The sequence below is a fragment of the Haliotis rubra genome, unplaced genomic scaffold (genome assembly GCF_003918875.1).
Source record: "Haliotis rubra isolate DU_JTF1 unplaced genomic scaffold, ASM391887v1 Scf35, whole genome shotgun sequence".
Lineage (NCBI taxonomy): Eukaryota > Metazoa > Mollusca > Gastropoda > Lepetellida > Haliotidae > Haliotis > Haliotis rubra.
In genome coordinates, this window is record NW_025767024.1 from 1,996,888 (window position 1) to 2,020,554 (window position 23,667).

Below are 23,667 nucleotides of genomic sequence, written 5' to 3' on the forward strand. Positions count from 1 at the left end.
GATAAACAAGGTAAGAAGAATGCTGAATATACTGATAAAGAAGGTAAGAAGAATACTGAATATACTGATACACAAGGTAAGAAGAATGCTGAATATACTGATATACAAAGTAAGAAGAATACTGAATATACTGATAAACAAGGTAAGAAGAATACTGAATATACTGATACACAAGGTAAGAAGAATACTGAATATACTGATAAACAAGGTAAGAAGAATGCTGAATATACTGATAAACAAGGTAAGAAGAATACTGAATATACTGATAAACAAGGTAAGAAGAATATATACTGATAAACAAGGTAAGAAGAATACTGAATATACTGATAAACAAGGTAAGAAGAATACTGAATATACTGATAAACAAGGTAAGAAGAATAATACTGAATATACTGATAAACAAGGTAAGAAGAATACTGAATATACTGATAAACAAGGTAAGAAGAATACTGAATATACTGATAAACAAGGTAAGAAGGATACTGAATATACATGTACTGATAAACAAGGTAAGAAGAATACTGAATATACTGATAAACAAGGTAAGAAGAATACTGAATATACTGATAAACAAGGTAAGAAGAATACTGAATATACTGATAAACAAGGTAAGAAGAATACTGAATATACTGATAAACAAGGTAAGAAGAATGCTGAATATACTGATAAACAAGGTAAGGAAGAATGCTGAATATACTGATAAACAAGGTAAGAAGAATACTGAATATACTGATAAACAAGGTAAGAAGAATACTGAATATACTGATAAACAAGGTAAGAAGAATGCTGAATAAACTGATAAACAAGGTAAGAAGAATACTGAATATACTGATAAACAAGGTAAGAAGAATACTGAATATACTGATAAACAAGGTAAGAAGAATACTGAATATACTGATAAACAAGGTAAGAAGAATACTGAATATACTGATAAACAAGGTAAGAAGAATGCTGAATATACTGATAAACAAGGTAAGAAGAATACTGAATATACTGATAAACAAGGTAAGAAGAATGCTGAATATACTGATATACAAGGTAAGAAGAATACTGAATATACTGATACACAAGGTAAGAAGAATACTGAATATACTGATAAAGAAGGTAAGACAAATACTGAATATACTGATAAACAAGGTAAGAAGAATGCTGAATATACTGATAAACAAGGTAAGAAGAATACTGAATATACTGATAAACAAGGTAAGAAGAATACTGAATATACTGATAAAGAAGGTAAGACGAATACTGAATATACTGATAAACAAGGTAAGAAGAATACTTAATATACTGATAAACAAGGTAAGAAGAATGCTGAATATACTTATACACAAGGTAAGAAGAATGCTGAATATACTGATAAACAAGGTAAGAAGAATGCTGAATATACTGATATACGAGGTAAGAAGAATACTGAATATACTGATAAACAAGGTAAGAAGAATGCTGAATATACTGATAAACAAGGTAAGAAGAATACTGAATACACTGATAGACATGGTAAGAAGAATACTGAATATACTGATAAACAAGGTAAGAAGAATACTGAATATAGTGATAAACAAGGTAAGAAGAATACTGAATATACTGATATACAAAGTAAGACGAATACTGAATATACTGATAAAGAAGGTAAGAAGAATACTGAATATACTGATAAACAAGGTAAGAAGAATGCTGATTATACCTATAAACAAGGTAAGAAGAATACTGAATATGATGATAAACAAGGGAAGAAAAATACTAAATATAATGATACATAAGATAAGTTACATATATGATATAATGATACGATAAGTAAGAAGCATTTTGAACATTATGATAAGCTGGGAAAAACATCTACTTAACATGATGATATGTTATGTTGGAAATAATATGTTCATAAATACAAAAGAATGCATTACATTTTTAACAAAGCTGCAGCGTTTAAGAAGAGCATGTCGTGAACAAATGTTTTCTTTATACCTTTTTGTATCTGCATTTTCTAGTAAAGTTAAATGTAGAGTCGTTTCTTTGCGTGCATGCCGATACTTACGTTCAATGTGGTAAGTGCTCTATGTGGCCCATATAAATAGTAACACATGCAATATGTACGTCAATCAGTAGTTATCGTGATAAATTATTACCACGAAAGTGTGAAACGTTTTCAGCTAATTCAAAGCATGGATGAAATAAGCAATATACACACATTGTTCGTGACAACCACTAACGATTAAGTGCCAATCAGATAATTGCCAAGCTTTCGTAGAAAGCATGACATACGTGTTATAAAATACAAGCTGAAATGCATTAAAAACCAACACAGCACATGGTTTTTTTAATCACGACTGACTCTGGTATATGGCACGGGATGAAGAAGATATATGTCGCGTCGGAGATGCCATGTATGATCACAGTTATTATACGACCCTGCAGCCGTATTGATATTGATTAGGGCCAAATTGTAATTAAATGTCATATACAATCATGGGATTGATCCGCTGCACAACTGTTTCAATAACTCGCTAAATCTGACCAGCTGCATTGTGAGATATGTATTGACATGATAATCCCATGGACGAATATTCATACACTTGGCTGTCGCTTGTGGTACAGCATTGTGTGCATGTTTATAACATTCCGATATTTTGTACTTTGAATTACTCATCTACATTTCATGTACATTTCGGTTCTGTGAAGGTAACCCAATTCTCTTTTAAGTTAGCAGACAATAACAGCATTTGTGTCTACATTTGTGCATTGCTGTCATCAATCGACAACAGCTGATTGTTGTACATTTCATTGTGAGTGACAGGTTTAACGTTGAGTAGCTTTGCGGTAAGTGTTACATTCAATGTTGATTTCTTACCAGCATTTATAGGTAACACATATTGGTAACAATCATCTTCGACGTCTTGGATGTTAACTGTGCGTTTCTATAAATGTGTGTCCCGTATAATGAGCATGTCTTACAGGTAAGCGCTCGTGTGTGTGAGTGTGCGTGTGCAAGTGCATGTGCGTGTGCTTGTAACATTTCAAATACACGCGTGTGGATTAAATACATTTTTACGAGAATGCTTGTGTCTGTAAGAGACAAATAAAAGTCAAATCTATTATATCACATTCGAGTTTCCAGCTGATTTCTTAAGGGTTGCATTTGCTTGGCAAGAGAACACACAATAAATAATACCAAAATGTGTGCGTTATAATCACAGGAGGTCAGGTATACTTCAATTTCGATGACAATGAGAAACCAAGAGCCCACAAAAAATGGCAAGAAAAGTGCCCCTCCCGTCTACAAGTCTTTACATATCCTCACCCTCATTAAAATATACCCACGACACCTTGACGTTTACCTTAATGGCTGACGCAGCAAATATCAAATGCGTGTGTTCCAGAAGGAACCCCTGTATACGCGTACCAATCTAGACCAGATGCTAAAGGCTAATTCAGTTGCCCCTTCGTTTGCAATTATTACTCAAATACGATGTTGAAAGATCATCTCACTGTGACATAAGGTACGCATCTACTCCCACTAATGCTGAAGTATAGAGCTTATGTGCATAATCTGCAACATATCTCTGTACGGTTGGTTTGTACCCTGTCTCCTTTAATTTACGCTCGTGGAAGAACGTATTACCTGGGTTTACAAGCACAAGACACAGGCTAATTCTTAACAGAAGGAGATATGAACCAAGAGATAGTCATATCTTCTATACACGTCCTCTCGACACGGACGTAAATCAATTAAACACTCCAGAAGAACCATTCTATGGCTACAAAACGAAACAGGAGGCACTACCACAGTAGATGCGAAAACGATAAATGTGCGCTTCTGAAACGAAATTGACATCCTGTGTGATTGCAATAGACATATTTGATGTTGGCTGACTATTCAGAGATATATGTTTTTGAGTGCATACTTTTTAATTTTTGAAGTTGTCATTTTTTAAATACGAATAACTTATTGTAGCACGACGATCTCAAGTTCAAACTGACATTCTGAATCACTACATAGATATTTATTGTTTAATTGAAGTTGAATTTTCATACACATATAAATATACAATAATGTGAATTTCTTCAAACAAGTTAACAGATGTTGTAACACACACACACACACACACACACACACACACACACACACACACACATATATATCCATCATGTGTTTTTGAACCAATATTTATAGTATCACGATTGCATTTTTGATGCTACCACATATGTTGGCATTGTTCTAAAGTACATATATTCCTTTCACCGTCGTACCAGAACGGGCCCAATGTACAATGTAAATTCATATTTTGTCCCAGAATACTAAATACTGACGTAATTCAAACGTACTCTTGTACCAGCGACAATATACAGACCGACTATTAAACAAATGTAAATTTGAATAATTACCACAACGTGCCTGACCAAACAGTTAGACGTGTAAAATAATGGTCCTGGCTGCATGTCTTAGCATGAAATGTTAGGGTTCCATTTTTGCAAATTTCTTAGTGTAGATGGATAATTATTGTACATAAGAGTGCAGTCTATTTAGACTAATGTTGGAAGAATACGCATGAATATTTAACAAACGTAGAACACCGAATAGACGAGAGCATTTAATGAATCATCAAATAATATACTTATATAACGGAGGCAGCTTGTGCCAGTACAAAATGGTATTAAATTGAAAAAACAGACACAAGACGGTAAACTGATATGACATTTATTGAAAACAAGATGATATTGTAACGTAAGTTGATAATTTAAACGTCTAATCTTGACTACCGATATTGACAAATGGAAATGAATATACAAATAACAAAATATATTCATAATTCTCGTTTTTGCAAAAAAATGATGAACCGAGTTTTCTCCTCGCCTGCGCGCACAACACAGAATAGCACTAAATGGTCAGTTAGACCTGTGGCTATTTATTTTTATAAATCATAAATATATTTACATTTCATCACTGTTGGGCTTTACTTGTTTTATGTATAACGTTAATGTTTTGGGACGTTAAATGAACATGAATTTCTTTTGAGCATCTTGTATTACTAAGTCAACGGTTTGTCTCTGAGGATTTCAATGATGTGTGGAAACCAACACGGAAAATATATTACATATTCAAAATTCTCGTCTACTGTTATGCAATCAACGGATACAACCCCTAGAAATATGCATTCAAACTCTGAATTTCCAGCATTGTATATATAAAATGCACAACCCGATAATACGGGTTTGTGGATTGGTTGGATAAAACCGGAATGATAACTAAAAGCAAATAGTTTTACTCCCTCGAAATGTGTTATGTAGACAATTCTCACGAAATTACAATCAATACTTAAAATAAATTGGTTGGACAACAATTATTCGTAAAAAGGTATATGAAACAAACAATTCGTAATAGTTTACACATACGAAAATGTAGGCTAACATTTTCCAGACATTTAACGGGAGTCTTCATTTGGTCTAGTCTTTTGGCGAATGGTTCTGTCTTCCCCTTCATTCTAACATCCTTTGAATATCGAATAATCTAATGTGTTTCAGTTTTTAACTGAATTTCGATAAGGTATTACACTGCAAGGTTTCATAGGACCAGGAACATATTTAAACAGATTAAAATGGTTTGTCTGAAGATGGATAATGACTGGTGAAAGCTGGATTAACCCACTGTATAGATAATGCAATATCAGCATTTCAAATGTAAGAATTGAAGCTTGGCTCAGGGGCATGAGAAACACATATCATGTCTATTACTGTCAATTGCACTTTTTTTGTCAATTTCAGCTTGTGCATTTCAAGTCTATTTCCTGATCACACTTGCAAGAATCATCACCAATCCGTTCGGGCATCTTCCTCCTTTGTAAAGTTTGAGGTGGTTTAAATGTCCTTTTTCACGATCGAGGTACACGGTTCGAACGAATGGACAAAAATCCACCCGCATTCGAGTCTCCGATACAGTTGAATCACTCAAATTTACAAAAAAGATGAGTTCAAATGATCAACTGGTTTAGACATTTACCCTGAGGATATACCGAGACTGTATTTCTCGTTTTCTGTGGTTTCAAGTGGGAGTGTCAAGGCCGTAGCACCCTACCCTGTCGAATCCTGGGGCGAAGGGACGTTCATGTTTATGGGGGTACTGTTTGTGATGCTCTGGGGAGAGAGTGACTCTTCCTTCATGCTTTTATCGGGACCTGTAAGCTTCTGTAAATTATTTTCCTTTTTCCACTTCATTCGTCGATTTTGAAACCAGATTTTAATCTGGCGTTCAGTAAGTCCCAACATATGTGCAATTTCAATCCTTCTCCTCCTGGTGAGATACCGGTTAAAATGGAATTCCTTCTCCAATTCAAGAGTTTGGTACCTTGTATATGTCTGTCGCGTCCGTTTCTGTTCAAAATGCACCTCTGAAATCAAAAGAAAAATATGTTAGTTCAAATCGTCAGAAATATCTTGTTGAAAAAATATTTAAAAATATTAACAATATATTTTTAAAACATTCTTCACTTTTATTCTGTAAATTGTGATACAACGCATTGTCTTCCGCGTTGCTAAGTATTAAAGACACGTATGCAAAATGCAAAACAAACGTGAAGAGCATTTGCATATCATCGACATTGCTATTGATCCAGAATTATTTTTCTGAAAAAACCCATAATGTATCAAATTTTATTATGAACTTTTTTTTAATAATTATCAATACACTGTTGTTGTTTCCCTTTTTTTTTTCAACATGTACTATTTTCTATATATACAACAATATGTACATATTTATCATCTCATTGCTATATATATATATATATATATATATATATATATATATATTATATATATTTATAGATCTATATTTATAGATAGGAATATCTATATTTATAGATAGGAATTAATATTTTATAAATATGGCAAATGTGTACATATATTTGTTAATTTACATAAAACAAGAAATATTAGTGCATACAATGTCATGCATATGTGGTTAACTACCTTATTTCCTAATGTACTGTTCAATTGATAATGGAATGTCATAATAACTCTGTATGTTTTGCTCTATGTCGAAGTGTCGTTTGTTGAAAGTAACACGTTTCAATGGACCAACTGTATCCGTACATTATGAAACATGGCTTTGACACTATGGACCAGACAATCAACAAAGCTCCTAGTTGAAGTTTCTGACGACCAAACATCGACTTGTTATTGCTATTTTTGAAATCGAGTAAAACCGCCCCTTTTTTCAAACTCACTCATGCAGTAAACAAGTGAAATCTCGCACTAAGCGACAGTGTATTAAACCATCTGTTTTTTTACATATGCATTTTTGATGATTTAATTTTCTGTCTCTAAGCCTACATATGCCTTAATGGCCCGTTGCATTACAAAAGCTTGTCTCAGCGCTCTTCCGATTATTACCCTTGACTAGTAATATGAACACACGTGGAGTATTAATAGCAAGAAAAGCACCACAATCCGCTTTTCGGTAGGCCTAACGTATTATATCTGAGCAGTGATCCTTACTAGCTCTGTCTCGAGTTTAGCGAACCGTAAACGTCAGCATGGGATAAAAGTGTGCGGGCGTTTTCTTTGATTCTGGGCCCGATGCTATCTAATAGGAAACAGACAGGGCTACAGGGAACTACCCTACCTGTCCCCAGTGAAATCAATAAATCAAACTATATGATCAAAGGCGTTAAAACCGGTAAAAGAATACGTCCAGACTCGTGGACAGGAGAGCGACATTTACTCGATTTGACGACACGAGGTAACAACGCCATGCGAGTTAAAGATCTCCCAGGCACATACAACGCTGCCTGCTATCTCGGTCAAAACATACATCCGACCCCAATATGTAAGTGCAAAGGCAGCGTTTGTGGGTATTGGCGCCTATTCGGCATTTATGACTCAGTGACAGAGTCGAATAAATTTGACAGCAGTCGCATGTTGACAATTAAACACAAAGATTTCGATGGCTCCTGAAAACAATATACTGGGCGAGCTAATCGGTTTATTACCAAAGGGAGATAATTGCAATTCTCTCGCCTTGGCTATTGTTTGCGAAATGCCTAGACAGGCAATAAAAACTAAGTGCTATTGAAATAATTGCTTTACGACACTTGACGATTGAACATCATGAGGTGTGATTAGAAGTGATTTTGGTTCCTTGTTGAGGATTAGGGTAAACCCTTTCATTAAATTGTCAGTAACGAAATTTCGTTTTATATCGAATGCTGTGATTTATGAAATGCCGGGGGCATGTTTATTTACTAAACATTAGTTTCACTGAATGGTCTGTTTGTGTGAAGGATAACCGAGTGAGGGTTATCCACCCATCGTGGGAATATTTGTGTCATAAAACCAATAAATCAAACTTTGATGTAACGAGTGAAAGGGTATTGATTCCAGTGTTAATCAGTAAACTGCCGGGCAAACTACTGTACGCCCTTTAAAATCAAAAGTGTACGAAAATTATCAAAACGTTACTTGGCTGAAACCAGGTACCGAAACTCTGCAAACTTAAGATAAAAAAATAATAACACAAACATGATACCCGACACAAACGCATTACCATCGAATAACAATTTGTTGAATGTGTTAGTTTAAGCTACTATAAAACATGTGTCGTTACTTTATTTCTTTAGTATACAATAATTTAACAAACTAGTCATAATTATAAATATATTTACAGGGAATCGTGCAGCCTCAAAAAAGGCTTTACAGATTTGTAACTCACGTTTGGGACTTAACAAACATCTACCACCCTAAACTACATGCTCAATTCCAGGTCAGATATATATTTCTTAAATTGTTTTTCGTTTTAATGTTTACGAATTTGAGGGAACAAATAGTTTGTGTCCTGCATGGGTGGGATGGCTTGAAGTTACGGGAAATTTATGTCTGCCAAACTTAACATCGTTGAAAATGTCAGGTCAGATTGTTTTCCTTTAATTACTTTTTTCTGAATTTTACGAACTTAACGGTACGATGGCGATGTGACTTGGTGCGGTTAGATTGGCCTGAAGTTACGGGAAACTTGTCACGTATGCAACACGTAACAACATAAAAAAGGCAGGTCAAATTCTTATTTATTCAATTACGTTTTTCTGAATTTTACGAATTTGAAGATACGATGGTGAAGTGGCTTGGTACGGCAAGATCGGCCTGAAGTTACGGGAAACGTGTGATGTTAGTGTCCGATACACGTAAATGATAATTCATAATGCATGGCACGTGAGGGAAAGAATGAATAATGTATTCAAGACGACTCTACACCATGGAAACACAAGAGATGAATACACCGACGTCGACATGATCGACACATGCACACACAACAACACATAGCCAAAACTACAAACGAATATGTATACTCTGCACTGAAAAATTGGTCACATAAGAGCCAAATGTTTTAAACAGTGAATTGATTTTTTAATACTGTTATAAACCCAGATGTGTTCTATGCAGAAATGAACCAGGTTTGGCCAATTCTTGAACTTAACACATTATTGTTTCGTGTAAGCAGTGACTTATTATGTTTATTTGCAATGTAGCGTTCAGACTCGTTCCGGGCTATTTTGTTAAAAACGTTTATTTCTCTGTGTGCTTTTGAATAATGAACGATGACTGCAAACACACCTATTGATAGACATTGTCTCTTTCGTGTTTCTGAAAATAAAACATTAAACCTATTTCAAAACGGAAAACATCGGTGATGCCTCGAAAGTACCTGTCACTCAAATGTCAATCAAAGACTCGTGTTTATAAATTATGAAGAAAGGAGCACGAAATGCCGTAATGTCATGGGGAATATTTAAATTCGTCAGTCTGATACATCGTAAATTTCATATAAAGTACCCGTATACTCATTGTAACGAAGTTCTTAATTTATTTCAAGCTTTGGCCTCAAATTTTTAACGACTTTTAGAAACACAGCGCGTACATTGGTTTCATGAAAGAATATTTTTAAAAATATCATTATTCCCGCGCAATATAATGTAAAATATCATCAGACAAATTAAATAAAATTTTATAAACCATGCAAAAGAACAAAGGAAAGCAAGCAAACAAACAGTGGGATATATATATATGTATTCTTGGCGGACGTGGATTGGGCGAAACTGATGTCTTTTAGGACAGAATTAATGTGTTTTTTGATCATTAAAAGCAAATTCTCTGGCGTGAAAGTTTAACCCGGGAGCTTTTTAATGTCCGTGTCGTAATCACAAACACTACTCGCTGTGGTTTTTGGTTGTGAGAAACAGCACATCCATCCCCTACGGAAACACTCGGTAGTTTGGAAGAAGGGTATTCCACAGAGCATTACAAACACTTACAATAATTGTTTAAGTGTTTGTGTCGTATAAGTTGGACGGAATTAAATAAACCAAAACCTGACCTATAGTCCAGGGTATACAGTTGCAACGCCAATTATAATAATGATAATAACGATGATTAGAATAATCCATGAGTGTTCATCTAACTGGAAATTCGCTCTCCATCAATTACAAATCAGATTCAGCACACTTGTCTAAAAAGTATTCCCTCGTTGCATGTTTCACAGACTTAGTGGGTGCCTTCAATCTTTGAAGTCTCACACACATAATCTAACACAAATATATCTTCTCAGCCCTTGTTCGAATATATAGATGAACCGCTGTGATGCCAAATAATTATGATTTCATGGAGTCCTTTCTACTAAAGTTGAAATTGATGCCTGTCACTCATCTGTAGATGAAATGAATAATTCTGTTTTCCTTATGTCTCATGCCTGGTTCAAGAAAACTACATTATGCAGCTAAAAGCCATATCTGAGAGAGAAGCGTTCATGCTGAAATTGATCGATGTCATATCGCACGACAATTCGCTCATAGCGATGTCGATTTCGATATATACTGCATAAGCCGGGCGTTAATCAATAGATGCCGAAAGCCATATGCCTTGGTAAGATGAGATCCCAACAAGAAATTCAACATGATCAAGCTGAAATCAACAATACCCTATCAATTAGCTTCGTCTGTAAAATAATCCAGATATTAGGCTATTGATTGAAATCGACAAAGCTGAAGCTAGATTGTCAAATGCCAAAGTTTGTTTTGAGACAAGGAGCTTCGGAATAGGTCACACGTCTAAATATAAGTCGAAAGTTCTATAATGAATGATTTGGGACCATGCTTGACTGGTACTCTCACTATCCATAACGCTTCGGCTGTTGCAGAGTGGATTAGTTTAACATCTCCTGTAAAATTCATTGGACTTTGTCTTTATAAGATATGTCTAAAACTCGCAATTTGTACACCTGCGGTTTCTTTTTCGTCAAACAAACGGATTATGAATTATCATTGTTAAGTGAGACATAAGGTCAGGCTTATCAATGACAAGTCACGAGGAGAATAACAGTTTCGACGTTTGTGTTTTAATTAATGTATTATACAGAACCATACTAATTGTATATATTCCAACACAAACCTAAATAATATTGAGCATTTCTTTTCCTTGAGAAATCATATTTCGTTTTCATATAAATTCCTAAATAAAGATTTTCATCACATTTCCTTTTTACAGTTTTGATTGAAAGTGGTCGAACATTTACATGTTTGAGGTAGTTTTTGACATAATCTTTTGATTTAAATATGGATACATGTTTGTGTTTTATCGAATAGCAAAGCAGTCGGTTTCTTCTCTGAATCCTTGAAACCATCAATTTAAATTTTATGCATACATGTTTGTTTTGTTTTAATACTCTTCTTTAACCAATTAACTGGCGGATTCACTGCATATGTTCGTATTTTCAGATGAAGGGCCTCCTATGCATATGACCTAAATGAATTAGTTCATGTACATATTCACTTAACGAATCTGTCAGAGATCCTTAAGTATGCTTCCATAAATTCACGTGTGAAGGTTATTTTTCTGAAAGAGCCACGATTTTCGGTGAATATCCACATTTACCCTATTTACAACTTGTTCACCGTGAGTAAAAGGTAAGTTAATTACGTTTAAATGACTTCAAACCATCACGTGATTTTAAGCACTTCCAAAACCTGCGTTATCGATGCGTGGGGTAGAATTGAGTGAAGTTTCTTGTTTCTGTTTCTGTAGAACAGAAAGTAACTGTTTCAAGGAGAAAACTTACAGTTATGACAATTGAAAAATACTCAAAAATACGATTGAAGGAGAAAGCTGTCAGACGTAAAAGACGATGGTGAGATATTTTCTCTTGCCTTAAACACTGTTACAATGATGACAAGATCGATCAAAATTGGATTTCGGTGTAGTTTAAAATTAGTGAAAGTCAGGAAATGAAATTCTGAAAGTGAGAGAGCTTTTTAAAGTGTCTTGGAACTATTTCTCAGTGTACCCCTGACCAAAGTTTGACAGGCTCGTAGAGGAGTTAAAAGGAAATTCTCACTTTTAAGCGAAATACATTTTCCGGGCCATTAGAAGCCGAGCTCTATTTCAACATGTCACCACCCTGATGCAATAAAAGAAATCTAGCGTCAAGCTTGTAAACCCCCATCAGCGCTCGGTTTAGAAGTTGTTGATTTCAAACGAATAGAAAAGGGTTATAAAGTCATTTCGCCGTCTGACAGGAGTTCCCATATGCAGGGATGATGAAGTGAAACCGACATCGGTAGCGGAGTGGTCAATTTCAAGGAGGGAGAAAACAAACATCCCTCCTGGGCAGTTTGACAGGCTATTCCATAACCCATATGTGTCTTATGGGAGTGTTAATTTCGGCGGTCGATGGTAGTTTAAGCTTCGGTTTCTTTCAAAGAGAAATGGATGCTAAAGATGGGGAATCGTGAGAAATCAGATAAATCATGGTGTAAAAGACTAACCCTCTTTGATCCTTGTCAAATGAATAAACGTGTATATCCAATAGCAGATTACAAAAAGCCATCTATTTTCCAAAATTAACTGAGCATTACGCGAAATTACTTTCATCGTTAAATAGGTATCAAGTGAACAGCATCTTTTGAACTAGATGTTGACGTGAAATGATGTGAAATAGACCTTGATAATAAAGTCATGTCTCACTGACATGTATTATTGAAATCGACAACCCCCAATTACAGGTGAATATCTCAATGTGTTTGAACTGACAACGGACAAAAAGGACACTCACGATAACCAACCTTGAATGGAGCATTAGGGCTATGCTAAACTGCGACCAATTTATTGCTTGTTTTTGAAACGGAGAATATAACAAGACGCATCTAAGTGGTTAGCATAACTGCGCCACGTTTGTATTTTTGTATGAAACATTTTATGGAATTATAATTTCAATCTTTCTTTCAAATTAACGAAAACTATGTAACATAAGAAATGAAACTATTCCTTGCTGTCTTGCATTCATAATGGGATTCGAAAAGAAATAAAAACAATTTTTTTGTCAAAATATTAACAAGATTATTCAAATTATGTTTGATGTGTTGATTTTCAATCCAATATACTTCACAAAAAATGTACAGAATATCGTTTTTTCTCTGGAACTAGATGAATTGGTTTCAAATAAATTACACGACGGATAATTGAAACAAAAACCACAGATAGAAAGAATAAATAAACGCCCAATCAAATTTCATAATCTAATTACATTTTTATTTGTTCATTCGTCATTTTGCGATCAATATCCCAGTGCCAGGCTTAACCATCACTGCAATATTTTATCTTCTGAGCACTTTACCATAAATCAGCACTTCCCCATTCGCCTTCGTTCAAACCATCGATTGTACATTGAAGGGAATTGAGACGGATTTCGCTCTATTTAGGCCTGAATCAGAGTGTTTTTGGGTCACTGTATTCATCGTTTGATAGTGAAAAGAATTGCTTCACAAAGAAATTACAATTCCTGTGACATTTGCACCTCAGGATGAATTTCCAGGCTGGTTGAAACATGCAGGGCTGTTTCCTTAAAGTAATGACACCCAGTTTGTGTTCGTTTTGCCTACAAATTCTGCAAAATAAACATTTTTCCCCCTAATAGCATGTTTCAAGACATTTATTCCAGTCCGTCTTTATCGATCGGAGAGTATTGTGAAATTAACAAAATGGTTTCTATAAACTGAATTTGTCTATATTATCCGCACAAGGAGACGAGGAACGAATTGAATACGCACTTTAAAACGCCATTTCGTTTTATTGCCGTTTAGTGAACATTTCTACACAAAGAACGTTTCATTTAAAATTTAAGTTTGGAAACGTTCAGCGACGAATAATTGTTGACACGACGTTACAACAAAGTGATTGGGACATATATATAGGCAATCAGGAAAAATATAAACTTATCAATACATATCATACGAATAATTTCTCTCATGTTTTATGTCATCTGCTTTTGAAGTCATGCTACTACATCGACCGAATGCGTTTTATTATATTACGAATTGCGTTTTATTAACGCGTTATTGCAGCCGAGGGAGATGGTAATAATGTTAGGAAAGTCATTCTCCTTTTATTACAGTTGCTAAATGAATTAATCATAATCACTAAATGCTATTTTAAACAAGGATTAACCCTGTACACACCTCAGAAGCAGAAGAGTAAAGCACAGGTTACTAAAAGAAGAATAAGTACAAATAAAAGTAGTTTTATTGGACACTTTTATCGTTTTACGACGTGCGAACACTTTACTAGCCATTGAACCCACGCTGAATGGCCACGTCATATAACGCACAATAAATTTCATGGATTGTATATACAAGGTGATTATTTAGTTAAGCATGTATTTGATGTTTAACTAGAAATAAACACTGACCTAAACAATGTATATCTAGTCAGATTGTTTAGATAAACAGCTTAGTGTCCATATGAATTATCACCTCCGTTAGGCCTTCCTCGTGCGACATGTTTTCTCATGCTGTTCACTGCATTGTGACATTTACATAAGGTTGTACATTTCAACCAGTTACCAGCTTAAAAATCATCATTTCGCATGTACATTGCAGTCAATCATACCCATCACAACCGCTCCTAACGGTACGGACCGCGTCGTAATATATAATGTGACCAGGGTTGACCTGCTTTGGAATATGTACATAACTGTCTGAAATGTGTATCAGAAATGTGTTCTTGCAAGAGTATGTACATTTCGGATTGAAATGTACAATAGCATAACAGGTAGTCGCCTTGTAGACCACAGGAGTCGCTGAATGCCCACAGACTCGCGATAGCCAAAACGCGAAGAGGCGAGGTGATTTATTTCAACTGTTTGTGGGGTCCTATTTGTTCGGTTTCGTATTGTAGTGAGTTCCTCTCACACACTTCAAGGTGTTTGTGATATACATCAGAGAGCGCCGTACTATCATAATGGCCGAGCTTATTTCGTGTCTTTGAAAAATACTCATTAATCATTAGCGCCTTGCTTTCGCCTTGCTTCTCACGACGGCAGAGCCCGTTGAACGCGTTCTGTTTTATTGTTATAATATTGTTATTTCCTACACAATTGTTTCACATCAAATAAAAAGCATGTTTCGATCATATTAATAACGGCAATATATCAGATTACGCGTGTCAGATTGGAAATACGATGCGTGAATGAATTTATTCACAATGAAATTGATTTCATCATAAGAATCTTTATGAAAAATATATCATATCAAACTCATTACATGGCTATTCATACTGAGCACCACTCCGTTTCATAACCATAATATATCAACTACATGTTGTTATTACCTTGTGTTTTTTGTGTCAACACAATTCAAGCTTTCCCTTTAGTAAGGGAACATCCTATTCAACAGTGATCGCACAATGCCATGAAGCTTGAGGCTATTTAGCGTTGTCTGTTTACGTACATTTCATATGACCCAGTAAATCGTGACAAAAGGTCAATGTCTTGTTGATATACATATGCCTAAATGTACATTTCCCCCAAATTGACACCGCTCTGTTAAAGATGTCTACATTCTATAGATCTACACAGACCTACCTTGGATATATCTGATGCCAGTTACATTATAATAAACTCTTGATAAAACCTACCGAGCAAATGAAATTAGAAGTCCAAGGTTGTTAAGAAAGACAGAAACAAATGGCAATTATTGTGGTGTATTTGATGGGTATGGCTGATTTTGAACCTTATGTTTGCAGTATGTCGGTAACTATTTACAACCAAGCAACCTTTGTTATAATGTTTGTAATATTTTGGCCAGATATAGTTTTGATGTGTATACCTGTGTTTATATTTGAATATTTCTGATGATATATATGTTCATATCATTACTTTTATGTTCATATCATATAACTTGCTAAACATATGAAATTTGGACGCATGGCTAGAGAAGACATGAAACTACTTCACTTTCTACTCTGTTGTAAAAGAAAACAGATGACTTCTATATTTTATTTAAACAATACTGAACATTTTACGAGAATATGGTAGGATACCGTTACTGATACATACAGAAGTGTAATAACTAGACTGCAAGTGAAATAAATATACCTTTCCTAACAGCTACAGCTTCGTTGAGATCAAGTGGTAAAATAAGTGATGAATGTACACAAGTGGTTGCCATATTCAAAGTATGTTGATTGTTTGACATGACTGCAGTATCAAACAAGATATATCTTGTTGACATGTGCTTGATATATAAAAAATCAACAGGTCTGTACTGGGACTGATATGAGTCATGTTGACAAGGAGGCCATGTTGGTAAACATATGGAAGGTAGACTAATTTGCATAGAAATTTATACAGATATCAGCGTTTGTGTACATCTGTATGTACTCCTGTATGATAAAATAACTGTATTTCTATGTTTTGTATGAAGTAGGATGAACCAGCGAGGGAGCAGTAATGATTCTTTTAAGTTTAATCAACGTCTAAAACTATTGATAATTTAAAAGTTTGATTGATGTAATTTTGATGAAATAACAACCATTTTCGATTGATATAAATCCCTATAAAATATCAGTCCTCTCTATTTCAAGCATTTTCTACAAGTCCTGCATTTAATTATTTTCTCCCTTTTTTCATTCATTCCTTTTTATCGTTTTCACATTACGGGGAAGCAATTTCAGACGCCTCGCGCTATTCTGAATAGTGATATTCGCACTAATCAATAGCGAAGCCATTGAAATCAACACCATTACATTTCAGGGAACACGAAATTGACATTGTCTCTCATTCGGCTTTGTTTCGTGCAAACCTCTTCCACAATTTGAAAGCAGATGAACAAAGTATGGCAGAGTATTACCGTATGTTTATCATATAGAAAGCATTTTGCACGTGTTGTAATATCCCGTCAATGCATAATTCAGAATACATATCTCATGCACAAACTGCCATGTACATTGTGAAATATACAGGTTGATTATGCAAAGAGGCTGTGTTTTATCCCTGAGTAGCGCAAACGCGGTAGTCGTACTCTGACGTTCAAATTAAACTGTTGATGCCTAACCTACTTCTAGGATTCATTCATAACACGTAGGGGTATTTTTGCCGTTTCTAGAATAGACCGCGGAGTGTAATACACAGACATTGAGAGGTACAATATTGGCAATGACTGCTGAAACTGCAACATATTGCATACACATTATGACATGTCATATTTCATGATATGAAATAACAGTAATTATACATACCTCCATTCGCTGGTCTCATCCAAGGGTACACAGGCATATTTTGTGACGACATTCCGTTTAAAGGACCATAGCTATTTGGACTGTTCGTCACCTCTTGCATTCCGCCAAGTTGTTGCTGCGGATGATAATAGAAAGGTGGCATTTGATTCGGAGGGCACCCATCACTATTTTTACAGTCTGCCATTCGGTTTTCGAACGATGTCCCATATATATTTTCCGTTGCATTGTGATATACTGGATATTGAGCCGAGGCTGGCGGTGAACAACTCGCTAGTTGCTGTTGTTGTTGCTGTTGCTGGGGTTTGATATCAGCTGTTCGTGGTTCAACTCTCTCATAACCTCCATACCGCATGTAAGTCCCTGTGCCGTATAGCGGCGAACTGTCATAAGACATTTGTGGCGAATTCGGGAGATACATATTTTCCAACTTTGTATCACTGTGGTAGAGTGGCTGGTCCATGTGGACCGCTGTACCACCAGAAGGACCTGGCAGAATATTACTATAATACGAACTCATGCCGTTGAGGCAGTTTATCTCGACAAATGATTTGTGCTTCGGAGTCCCTTCAACATGTCCAATCTGCAAACCACCCCCACCAAAGGATAGCAGCCGACGGCTGTGTGACGCGAAGCTCACCAGCCAATCAGACGGCGCGGCGTAGCCACGTGACCTGCATCGTCTCACGAGAAACGCACCTGTGCGTCTGAAGGGCTTACCTTTTTGTTGTGGGTCTGATGAATGACACGAGGTGGAGAATGAATTCAACGCATTGCTCGTGCTATTTAACAGCGGACTCTGACGGAATTCTAGTCAAAGTGAGTTAGTACCCGTTTCTTCCTATTTCACTCGCGATTTGGAAAAGAAGCAAAACGAAGCAAATCTTACGAAAACGTGTCGGCACGTTTAATGAAAGTGGGCATTCGAGATTGAATTAATTCTCTAAGACACACTTGTCCCGATCTCGCAATAAAGGATTTACGACTTGATAATACTACACTCATAAGAATGCATCAGTCGTAACGATTTTATTTAGCAACGATTTCGAGTTTATGACCATTGGGAGACAATCGGTAGCCGACAGCGTGCAATACCTTTCAATGGCCAGTCATTGAGGACTGTAATAAAATATCCCCACTTCGGTAAGCGAACTGTTTTATGGGGGATCGGGTTCCAAGGATCCAGGGAAGATAGAATGAGAGCTTACGGTTTGTCGAGCCAAATGCATCTCTATTATCTTCTGAACAGACTTTGATAGGCGATAATCCCAGACCCCTATCATTCTATCATTAGCAGCCCTAATACAACCCTTTCGTTGACCCGTCAAAGACGTGTCATGTCGTAGTTCAACAGTTATGCTTCTGCCATTGTGTACATGGGTGTCAATTTCGGAGAAGTTGTCATCTACAACATGTACATTTCACGGACGAAATGATTTTTCGTACATTTGGATAGTGTCGAATGAACATGAATATTTCCACATGAATGAGAACGCCGGCTCATTTTAATAATTTTGCATAGAATAATGTGTACTATGTAGTGTTAAATATAGGGGTTCTATTAAAATGAACTTGTCAAACATTGTTTATATGATTTTATAAAAAATTAAAGAAGTTGATAAGAGTATTTTCTTGTAAAATCATCGAACATGTTGCTTTTTTAAAGAGTACACGTCTTTCATTATATGCTGGAAAATTCGTATGAAATCCACATACCAATGTTAGTAATATTCCTACTAAAAATTCACCATATTATGTTTTCAGGTACTACAAATTTACCAAAACTGACATTACGGAAATTTATGAAATAAAAAATGTAAGTGATATCATATTTTGTTGTTTGTGATATACGTGCATATTATTGATGTAATAAAGGCTAGACTTTGGTGTAAACCAAGTAACGCCATATTTCGATAACAACGAAATATTGGCATTCTGAAAATGAATATCATGTTTTTACAGGCATACATCGACAGGCTCAATATATATGACGTTTTAATTCTAAATTTGCATGCAAATGCACAACACCTGATTTCAACAATTTCAGAAATATAACAAACGAAAATGTTGCAAATTCAAACGAAAGTCCCTTTGTCAGATGTAGTGATATAAATAGAAACATGATTTATTGCGAAGCCTCCGCGATGGTGTTAGATTCAACCGTACATGCATCAGTCAAAGATCCTGCATGTTGGGGATCTTGAATTATTGATGATGAAATATACACCACATGCAATATACACTTTTGAACTTAGATAGACATTTCTACCCATTGGATATAGATATGATATAATAATGACAATAGCATTGCTTTGTATACTTCATAACACAAACAAATGAAAGGAAGGTAGAAAGTTGTGTAAGTCACATAAACACCTTCTCAACGTTAAAACTGGTCGCAATGATATTTATTTCATGTTCTTAATCAGTTGTTGAAAATAATAGTTATTGTTGCTTCATGTCATATAACATTTTTTAGGTTTTTGAGGGATCTACCATCGACAAGTAAATATTTTGGTAAATAAACATACCTCTAAGATTTTGTGCAGAATTTTTTATTATTTTCGTTTAAAATGATTATTTTTCAGTAAATGAATAGAAGGTTATAAACAATCATATCACAATATTTATATGTGGTAATTACTCGATGTTATTGTGTGTGACACCATCAAATATATTTCTCTCATTAACACTGTATAAAAATGTAAGCATGTGTACAAACAGGTTTAGAGATATGTTTCATTTTCTTGGCGTATTGTGAAAACATTCAAATTAAAAAGATGAAAAACAATATGACCTGTTCAGTAGGCATTGTTTTTCCTTTGACTGTGTTGTCTAAGATTTTCCGCATGAATGTAGTCAATGAATAATTAATAGTAATAGGTCTAATGAAGGTTTACGCGTGAAGCCATGTCTTGGATGTAATTAAATCACTAGTTAACTCATAAAATGTGAATAATTATAACTGTTGTGTATTTTATTCTAATGACTGTAATATTTTACATAGTCACCATCGTGGTATGTCGGGACAGGTGATACTTTTGTAGAGTGTTACACATGGGTAGTATACGATATTGTATACGCTTCAAAACGACTCAGTCCACTTAGCTACGATATATAATTAAATAGTTTATGCAAGATAAATTTACAATGTGTCGCGGCGTTTATGCAACACCGCTATAGAACATTTGCCACATATTTAGTTCGTACACAAACCTTTGATGGCAACCTGGCATGTTTTACCTCAAACCGAATGATCAATTAGGATCTGGCAACTAACCAGGTCGTAACATGTTATAAATGGAATATGGATATCGTGTTTCAACAAAAAGCAGAAAGAAAATTTCTTTGTGAAAGTTTAGATATTTCATATGAGAAGAGATTGATCCCGTTTCGGCTGGGCAAAGATACGAACGAACATTCGTTAAACACTTGTAGGAATACATTTAAATATTTGACACAATCTTAGCATGAGTCCTCCCGCCTTTGGCCTCGGACTGTCAGTGGTTATGTTGATGTAGCCGTACCAGCTACTTCTACCCAGAGAGAAAGTTGGCTTATTGGCCCATGGGGTGACATCTTCCTCTCACTACGAAATGAAGGAGCCGTGGTAATGTCAAAATTATTTATTGCATGAAAATGTTATACCCTGCAGTAGCACTATGCATTAATAAGAGAGCGGAAGCGTGTGGCGTTCGCCTTGGCTAATATGCTCAGAAACGAATTTCGTTTAATGCCCTTGAATGATGAAATTCAAATTGTATATTTATGTATATCGTTATGTATTGCAATGTTAGAACGGAAGCGATAAATATTCGATGTGGGTTATATTATATTTTACTTTTCGTCTTACAAGATCCGTGACATTATGCATTCATTGGCTATTAAGAATGATTAATGGAATGGCGTAGAATAAACATACCATATTTCTTAATGGTTTGTGTATTAATTGCACAAATCACCCGAAAACCTAAATACTGGAAAGGTATATTTGTTTAACAAAGAGACAATGCTCGCAACTGAAAATATCAGTTCTAGATGCGTACAATTAGGATGTTCGGGACGAATATTCTTTCCTTCTAAAGGTACACGTGGCAATAAAACTGAAATAGGCAGATGGAAATTGACGCGAGAGAGACATAAATTTCGTTGTTGATTTCAATGAAACTGACAACTGTAACTTGCACCATTAACGAAAGATAAATGTACTCGTAAACAAACAGTAACTACCCTTCTACAACAGCGTATATTACAATATGTGCAAATGCACTGTGTTGTGTCTAAAAAGAATAAAACCGATAAAATATCGAAATTAGTACCATTGCATAAAAAACCCGAAATACATCGATATTCATTGCAAAGTGGGCCATGGATATATTAAGGTTAAGGAATAGCAAAGGATGGTATAATTGTAATGTTAAAGGAATAGCAGGGCATTTTTTTTTTTCAATTTACTTTTTTTCGAAAATGAAAAAATATGAACATTTTCTTAAATAAAACCCCACTCATAGGCAACTGATGTGACTGTGAGATATCGTTAGTGAAGCGTAGTCGTTGAATCAAACATTAGACGTCCTATGATTCTGTTGGCTTGTCGAATCAATTCAGCACCCAGACAGCCCCAGTTCCTAATATGAAAAATGTGGATTTTGTTACCGTTAATTTGACATTCACAAGTCATTCGTTAGGTGTACTCTGTGAATGTAACGTTTTGAGTTCCGAAACACGGATATGTAAGTTTCGCTCATTAGTTTAATGCGGGCCTGTCTCAAAGCTAGCTTTCAAGGGTGATAAAGGACCGAAAGCACGTAGACCTCAATTGGGGCTATTTTTAAGTTACACCGAATCTGTGAGGTAAATTCATTTTAAATTCCATAAGTGATCCTATAAACGTTGCTTGTAGGGCGATATTCAATGAATATGGCTTGCGGACGATAACATAGTAATCTAGCAGATAAGCAAATGGCTACATATTTAGCCAGATTTTAGGCCATTGCTCTTAAATGAAATATTGAATGAACCTTGTAGAATGTCTTCCCGAATGCATAACTGCTATATGTACCCTTAACGATTGGGTAACTTGAGCAACAATCTATCCCAATGAAGACGAAACTGTTCAACTTTGATCAATAAATGTTTGTTTCTTATACGAAAGAGATGATCATATATTAGATAAAGAAGCTTGGCTACAAAGCAACACAAAATGATATATCAGACACCGTGGATGGTATCATATAAAATGTGTTTATAAAAATGTGTTATAAGACTGAGACGTTTTGCCCAAGCGATCTGAACACACCTATTTAACACTGTTTGAAATCGACCACGGATGATCGTCATTGCAATAAACATAGCGCTTTCAATTACATCCCAAAGAGACTGTAAAGCTTCTCAATCACATGTTCTCCGTTTTTGGCGACGTTGGTACTTAAACACCCATAAACCTACCCCCAACTGTGAGGTGGCTACACAGTCAACAGCAAATCATGTGGAAATGAATTAGTCACTCGGAATTTCAAACTTTTGCTTCAACAGAAACGAAATACGGCTTCAAGCTTATTTTGTTTTGAGCTTGACATTTTTATGTTTTTTGTTAAGTATTTGTATGTATGTTAGTTCTTAGTAAAAGGCCCAAACGGGTTGACAGTAAATCAAAGATATGACCCTTTGGTTCTCACTGTTAGCTATACCGTAGCTGGTATGAATAAAAGTTTGTCTGCTTGAGAGATATGTGTGAGTATGTATTGCCTTTGTTTGTTGGTTGTTCGACAGTTTGCTTTACATAAACAGTTTTATTGTTCGGTGACAGGAGAGTGTACTTCATTTAGGAAATCGTCACTTCACGGATCTGGATAAATTAGTTTATACTTTCATTTGGCGTTCATAAGTAGTTTTCGGAGCTTGTTGTTGTAACATACACTGCGAGTTTGTCATACATATTCAAAACTTTCATATGAACTCCACTCTTCTTCTTCTTCTTTTTCTTTTTCTCCTTCTTCTTCTTCTCCAGTTGTGCCACATCTGTAGTATATTACCGTTTTCCACATAATCTTAACATTTGATTCATTTGACTGACTGACTGACTGAGTTCGGCTTTACGCCGCTTTTAGCAATATTCCA

The 23,667-nt window shown here is 35.3% G+C and overlaps 2 protein-coding genes across 10 annotated transcripts in view; one reads left to right on the forward strand and one right to left on the reverse strand.

The window, feature by feature from the left end:
- Positions 1-4,679: 4,679 nt before the first annotated feature.
- Positions 4,680-18,167, reverse strand: LOC124284999 (homeobox protein Hox-B7-B-like). Its single transcript, XM_046721139.1, has 2 exons — positions 17,551-18,167; positions 4,680-6,383 (listed from the first exon to the last, which is right to left on the reverse strand). Exons 1-2 carry the CDS (start codon positions 18,065-18,067, stop codon positions 6,067-6,069), a joined length of 834 nt encoding a protein of 277 aa, XP_046577095.1. The 5' UTR covers positions 18,068-18,167; the 3' UTR covers positions 4,680-6,066.
- An 85-nt stretch (positions 18,168-18,252) lies between these two features.
- The window catches only part of LOC124285001, a 117,550-nt gene continuing 112,135 nt past the window's right edge, over positions 18,253-23,667 (forward strand). For 4 of the 9 annotated variants that reach the window (XR_006900691.1, XR_006900689.1, XR_006900693.1 and 1 more), the window contains exon 1: positions 18,261-18,366. Coding sequence is in view for 2 of the 9 variants with exons in the window: in XM_046721143.1 (XP_046577099.1) it covers positions 18,286-18,370 (85 nt within the window). In the remaining 7 variants the exon portion in view is untranslated. Of the gene's footprint in view, positions 18,371-21,055; positions 21,158-23,667 lie in introns of those variants that run through there. The other 5 variants (XR_006900688.1, XM_046721143.1, XM_046721142.1 and 2 more) reach the window with 3 other exon arrangements.